The sequence below is a fragment of the Sapajus apella genome, unplaced genomic scaffold, assembly GCF_009761245.1.
Source record: "Sapajus apella isolate SASKATOON/1434 unplaced genomic scaffold, GSC_monkey_1.0 scaffold10, whole genome shotgun sequence".
Classification (NCBI taxonomy): Eukaryota; Metazoa; Chordata; class Mammalia; order Primates; family Cebidae; genus Sapajus; species Sapajus apella.
In genome coordinates, this window is record NW_022436950.1 from 28,961,796 (window position 1) to 28,969,168 (window position 7,373).

The window sequence follows — 7,373 nt, forward strand, 5'->3', positions numbered from 1 at the left end:
CAAATCTAAAAGCAATCTTTTTCTTCTCCAGATTTAAAAAAAAAAAAAAAAAAAAAAAGTCTACTTCTTATGACCCTGGACTTAAATTTGACTTCTTCATAATAAGAAAAATTACAGAAAAGAAGGGTAGGAAATATTGGTCACATCTCAACGTTATGCTAGGGCCTCAGTTCTGACACCCAGGAATTGAAATACCCTGCGTTATCCTTTAGAAATGACGCTCCTGTCTCTTTAACAAACTGTGTGCGAGAAGGGGGCGGGTCTCGGGAGCGGCGAAGGCTCTGATTGGTCTTGCTGGCAGGAAGCGGGCGGTGAAAGAGCCGCTTCTGTTATTGTCCGGGGCTGCAGGGTGAGAGGCCAGGGCAGAGAAGGGCTTCAGGACGCGGAAAGCGCCCTTGCTTCAAATCGCGGGCGTGGGAACGGGGTTGCAAAACGGGTCCCTTTCATTCGGGTGGGTTAAGGGCCCTGGCAGCCTTTTCGCGAAGGCGCCACGCCCTAGCAGCTGGGCCGCAGTGGGCCCGAGGTCCACTCGGACCGCCGATACCGCTCGAAGGCCCCGGAGCTGGAGGAAAGGGGATACCTGGGCGCCGGTCGCCGCCCTCGCAACTCGGCCGAGGCCCCTTTCTCAACCTAGTTTCTCTTTTTCCCCTGTTCTGCAGGCTGGCTTCCGGCGTCATGGCTCAAAGGGCCTTTCCGAATCCTTACGCCGATTATAACAAATCCCTGGCTGAAGGCTACTTTGATGCTGCCGGGAGGGTGAGTTTGGGATATGTCTGCCTGCATCCTGCCTCTACCCACAGTGTTCGAAAAGGAGCTCATTTTTCCCTAAAAGAAAAAGTTGAGCATCCCCCTTTAAAAAATACATGATTCGACGATAAATAAATTATTTGAAAATACATGTTAATATATACAATTTGAGCTCCAACATAATATTGAATATGTTGTTAACATTAATTGAAATAAGCTCAATTATTGATAGTATAAATTTTAAAAATTGGCAAATACGTAGTTTACTATGTAATTCGCATTTTTTATGTGTTTTGGTTTGCTGCTCAAAAGAGATAGAGGAATCCTAACGGTATTCACCTGTGCCGAGTTATTCCTTTATAATTATACGCAAGTGTGGTCAAGGTAATGATGAGGGCAAACTGGTGTGTGGCAAGGACATCTTTAAGTGGTTAGTGCTAAGATAATTTGGGGACATAAGAAACCCGAAGTTCTTTGTACCAGTGTCACTCCACAGTACATACACAAAGCTGAAAAAAAAAAAAATTTTGTACATTAAACTGGTTAGCATGTTACAAATCACTGTGCATAAAAGAACCTAGATGTGAGATACTAGGGGCCTGTGTTTTTCCATGCCTCCTTGGGTGAACATAATTGTTAAGAGGCAATATGGATATTTTTAAGAATGCCTAGTTTTGGTTGGGTGCAGTGGCTCACACCATTAATCCTGACACTTTGGGAAGTCAAGGCAGGAGGATTGCTTGAGGCCAGGAGTTTGAGACCAGCCTGTGCAACATAGCAGGACCTTATCTCTACTAAAAAAAATTTTAAAAATTAGCCAGGTGTGGTGGAAAGCTTGTAGTCCGAGCCACTTGGGAGGCTGAGACAGGAGAATTGCTGGAGTCCAGGAGATTTGAGGTCATAGTGAGCTATGATTGCGCCACTGCACTCCAGCCTGGATGACAGAGACCTTGTCTCTAAAAAATAAAGCTTAGTTTTGAGAATGAGTTAAGTTGGAAACAGGGCACACACTTTAAATATTTTACTAGTTTATTTCTTTGAAACTTGTCAGCCATACACAAAAGGCATTTTATGTGATATAATGGCCTTACAGATTTCATACCTGTCAAGTTAATCTGTGGTTCTGACGATTCTGTGTTTTTTTCCTTAAAACACTTGTCACGTTATAGATTAACTTGGGTCAGTAATGCAGGTAGGAGGTGTAGGATAGAGGGCTGCCAAAATGTATATGGAGTTTGAGTCAATCTGATTATTGTAAGACTAGTATTAAGCTGCCCAAATAAACCTTTTTATAATTATCTTCAGGTCAGATGGATTCCATTTGGCCATTTGGGCCTGCATTCTGCCTAGCTGTGCAGATTCTCAAGCTGAAGTATATGCCTTGTCTTGCTGGAGGAGGACCTGCTGCTTCATGCTGACTTGGCAAAGAAGGCACTTGAGAATGTGTCCTAATGACAGAAACTTCAATAAAATATAGCTGCTTAGGCTGCCTTTAAAGTAAATGCTTTTTATGAATTTGACCCTTTATTTCTAATGGGAAAAATTCACAAATTTAAACCCTGACCCGAGAGTAATAATGTAATTTATTGCCTAATGTAGCTTTTGGACAGATCCTAGAAAAATGTAGCATACTAGTTCTAAAATTGTGTAACGTTGAACACAGGATCAAACCCTGGAGATCTGTCCTCCTTAATTTGTTAACACAAGATTTCAATAAGGAACTGGTCTGTTTTCTGGCATCTGTCAGAAAAAAAAAAAAAAAAAAGTTTTTTAGAGACTTCAAATTATTGCTAGAGTTTGAATAATTTGGTGGTCTACTACAGGCAATCTATATTCTCACAGAGGTCACATTTATTAAATGCAGAATGTGCCAGACAGAAAGTAACTTCCCTTCATGAGGCTGAGACATTCTCAGTATTCTTGATCTCTTGAACACCAGGCAAGATGATAAATTATATATGATCTATATACAGTAAATGATGTGTTCTCAGTGTAGATGCACTCTTCTATTTAGTTGAGGTTTATAAACCTTTTATGTTAACATTGAAGTATATTTTATCCTACTAAATGTGTTTTTAAGTCTAGTTGAAATCTTAATCTCTTTGAAGAAACTGTTAAATAATGGGAGTGTATGTGTCAAGCAATGTAGTTTCTTCTAAAGAGTGTGAAATAAGAGATCATAGTGGTGCTTTAGATTAAGTAATTCAGATGTGGCCAAAAGTCTGATTTGCCTTATCAAGGATGCTCTTCCGCAGTGAATCTTAATGTATTTTTAAACTGTTGTTGCTGTTAATTCTTGCTGTTTTCAGTGTTAAAATTTTATCCCATTTTAAGAAATGAGATTCTGATGTGAGTGGTTAGGTTTATTTCTACGATCCTCACGTGGTAAAATAAAAGGTTTCTATCCCCTTGTAACATTTTCCCAGATTGTTCCAAAATTTTATTGCTTTGTGAAATTCAAGTTTTAGAATTACAGCAAGTTCTTAAAATTATTGAGGGATGCATTAAAGTGACCTTTTTTTAAGACACTTATTCAGTATATGCAGAAGTTTAAAATTATTTTTCAGTTGCCTTTAGGAAGAATAACATAATGATTGTGTGAGCCTCGCTGTTTGCACAACATCTGTGGGCCTTCATATAGGTGTTACTAACCCCAGAGCCCCAGCTTTAGTGGACTTTCAATCCATACCTAAACTATTACTTGTCCTAGACCCTTGATCTGCTAAAGAATGAGTAAAAATGTTAACTTTTACATCCCTGAATAGGAAAGATTTGTGGTACACTATCTCATTTAATCCTCAATGTACCTTTTGAAATTGGCAGGGCTAGTGTTATTATCCTGACTTCATGTAGGTAATTGAAACATAAAGAAGTTATGAGCTGAGCAAGATCATTCAGCTAATAGTGGGTAAGGATGTAGACAGACTCATTCATTGAAAAATGTTGTGAAGTCCCGATTCTCTGCCAGACACTGTGCTGGACATGGGTTTATGATGCTAAATTTGATATTCTTTCTATTCTGCTTGAGGCTCTTATATCCAGGAATTTGTTTTGCCTTGCTTATGCTACTTCATTTTTTTAAATAAATTTTTTTTTTTAATAGCAAGAGCAATTAGATGTTTCTTTAGGTAATTTACCTTGCTGCAGCTTGAATACTAAAAATCCAATCGCTTGAAAGCAGCAAACATTTGATTTGTGCTTAATTTAATAAAATGACTTTATTATTATAATAAATATTGGTTTAAACACTAGGTAGTTACTATTAGGTGGAAAATTACTGTGAGCTAGTTTATCTTTGGCATTCTGTTTCAGTATTTAAAAATTTTATGTAAAACATAACTTTCAACAGTATTTTATAAAACCTGTTAACATGATATTGTTGTTGTTTAAGAATAGATAATAAATTGTCCTGTCTCCCAGGTAGAAAAGTATATCCTAAGTGGAAAAGAAATACCTTCCTGTCTTTGATAGCTTATAGTTCAGCAAACTGGGTGATCCACATTATTTTGATGTTTGTTTTCCTTTAATATCTAGCTAACTCCTGAGTTCTCACAACGCTTGACCAATAAAATTCGGGAGCTGCTTCAGCAAATGGAGAGAGGCCTGAAATCAGCAGACCCTCGGGATGGTACCGGTTACACTGGCTGGGCAGGTATGAAGTGCTGACTGTGAGCTGGCGTAAGCATTGTGCATAAGAGCCAGAGCATTTTTCCAAGAGCTGTCTGTCTGAATGGTACACCCTTAAATGCTTCCTGCATCTGCATATGAGTAATTGCTTCTGGGAGAGTGCTGTGCTCTCAACCCAACCACAGTATTTTCTGGGTTTTTAATAGTGTCCTGAATTTAGGGCACGGTAAGCATATTCATGTAATTCATGGCTGACATTTGGATGGCTGCTATACTTGTAAGGAGAAAAATTGATTTTCAGTATTACGTAATTAATTTGGAGATGTAATTTCAGTCTGAAGAATTGGAAAGAGTTTCAAAATACAGTGCCTGAAGGAGAGGTAATGAGGGTTGATCTCAGGAATAAAACACATCCAGAAGCATCATTTTTAAAAGTTAACCCTTAACAGGAATACAGGGTTACGTATTCATTCCATGAACTAATCCTCCTATATGGTCATTGCTGGTTTGCATTTGCTGTATTTCTAGTCTCAATCATTGAGACGTTGGAGGAGGTTTAGGAAGAAACAGTGCATTTTTGATATCAAAAAAGGTGAGAAAGAGAAAAAGAAAGTTGAAGAACTGCAATTAATTTACCAAATGTAGAAAAACAAAAAGACAGCTGTATAATCTTGAAGAAGGCATAGTCTAGAAACTTTGTTTTCCATTCCTTTCAAAGAGTGAGCAAGGAGGAATAAGCTTGCAATTCAAGGAATTTGAATTTGATTTTAAGACAGTGGAATTTATCATAAAAATGGCTTCATAGCAGAGATTCTGATTCTGGAAAACTTGAACAGAACCTAGGAATTTGCCTTTTATAAGCCTCGGTGGTCCAGTTACAGATGGTCATCTATATACTGCAGTTTGAAAGCTTCTTTATAAGAGAAGTTTATTGTTAATAATAGCAGTCTTTTAGCCATCCTCTTTAGTACAGGTTGAGCATCCCAAATCTGAACGTCTGAAATCCAAAATGCTCCAAAATTTGAAGCTTTTTGAGCTGTGATGTGACACTCAAAGGAAATGTTCATTGAGCATTTAGGATTTCAGATGTTCATATTTTGGATTCTCAAATATTTGCCTTAAATATAAGGCAAATATTTCAAAATTTGAAATCCAAAACACTTGGCCCAAGCATTTCAGATAATGACAAGTGATTCTATTTTTTTTTTTTTTTAACAAGGATAGGGAAGGCAGATTAAATCAGTAAAATTACAGTCTTGGGGACTTTGAACGTCAATGTTTTGTAAAAATAAGCCTGGGCTAGATAATGTTGGACCATCCCTTTTATTATGATTTTTGTGGATTGTAGAAGCTTAACACAAGAATGAAATGAAAGGATTTTCTTTCAAGAAGGAAGGCGTAACAGCTGTCATTTATTAGCTACTGTGTTCCAGGTGTGATGTGGTTGATAATGTCATCAGTGAATGTTGAACATTACTATTTATTAAAAAATATCAGTTTGAACAAAACAGGACAAGCACAGTGCACAATCGTCTTGAGTATTCCTCTTGATTGCCACATTGCAGTAATATATAAGGCTCAAACTTACAGATGTTTTTCTAATATATATGGAGTTTCTATTATTTTGTTATTCCTGGGGAAAAAAAAAAACAACTGAAACAGATTGTTAGTTAATTCTAGCACTGATTACAAAAGAATGACTTAAACTTTTAAATTGGCCATTCAGGTGAACTCATTATTGTGAGATACTTTGCTTTAGGAGGAAAATACGGGGATTGATTTCAAGTTTGAATTAAGTTTGACAATGTTGGGAAGAGTCATTAGTCAGACACTTATATTGCTAGGGCTAGTTGAGAAACCAAAAGTTAAAAACTTTGGAAATAGCAAAGAAATTTCACTCCAAAGTAAGATGCAAGTTTGTTTAATTTTTTTTGGCTGTATGGAGTTTCTGGCTTCTCCTTTGAATGCCAATACCGTTCAACCTTTTATCCTCAGGTATCTATGATACTCATTGCTGGCTCCTGAAAGCAGCTTATATAGCAAGCATCTGAGGCAAATTGGCATACTAAGCACTTTACTATGTCTTTAGTGGCTGGTTGTTTTAGGATGTGGCATAAAATCTTCTAGATAAATTTGCTAATGGTTTTCAAGGCAAAGTTCCTAATGTCTTCTAATCAAACACTGTTGAAAAGCCATTATTCCCACATAAAATAGACTGTCTACTCCAGTGTAATGCTGCCCTGTGCCAGTGTTCAATCTGAATAACATAAAACTCTGAGTTGTATAAGAAACTAAAACTAATTCAACCCCATAAAATCACAGTGTTAATACCCTCTCCTCCGATTATGTTATAGCTTACCAAGTATCATTTATTGCCAACTGCAATTTTATTACAAAGCAATGCATTCACAAACACAATAAAAATATTTGGTGTTGTATGTCAAAGCAATGTTTGTATAATTATGTGTAGATTTTTGTTACTTTGTGCCCCATGTTATCTTTCAAAAATGATACTCATTAGGAAACACGCATTATATTTATTTAACTTTGTTCAGCATGAGAAAACTGCATGGTTATTACAATTAGTTAGAACTTTAACGTCTTACTTTGTTAAATGTCATTCCCCAGCATAAGTATGGGCTGATAGCTAACACTGGTTAGATAGGATTAGGATTTGGGACAGGATTAGGTTCAGCTGTCTATTTCCCAAAAAAGAAAACAAAAGTATAGTGATTTAAATAATATAGTGCATTTTTCTTTTGTAAAAGAAATCCAGAAAGTGCCAGTCAGTCCAGGCCTGATATTGTAGCTTCAGGATATTAATTGGAACCCAAGCTCCTTTCTTTCTGCACCATCATTCTTGCTTCTACCTCTTGCTCAAGATGGCTGCTGAAGATCCAGTCATTACATCAGCTTTTCAGGTTGCTGGAAGAAGAGTCAAAGAAGAATGCATTAATGCATTCTCTCTCTTAAAAAAGCCTTCCTGGAAGTCCTAGTCA

General features: G+C 37.1%; 1 protein-coding gene across 2 annotated transcripts in view; it reads left to right on the plus strand.

Annotated features, from left to right (window-relative positions):
- Positions 1–284: 284 nt before the first annotated feature.
- The window catches only part of LANCL1 (LanC like 1), a 44,915-nt gene continuing 37,826 nt past the window's right edge, over positions 285–7,373 (plus strand). Inside the window, exons 1-3 of one of the 2 annotated variants that reach the window (XM_032278340.1) lie at positions 285–349; positions 660–756; positions 4,282–4,399. In XM_032278340.1, coding sequence (XP_032134231.1) covers positions 676–756; positions 4,282–4,399 — 199 coding nt within the window. In that variant the 5' untranslated portion in view covers positions 285–349; positions 660–675. Of the gene's footprint in view, positions 452–659; positions 757–4,281; positions 4,400–7,373 lie in introns of both variants that reach the window. The other variant, XM_032278339.1, reaches the window with a different exon arrangement.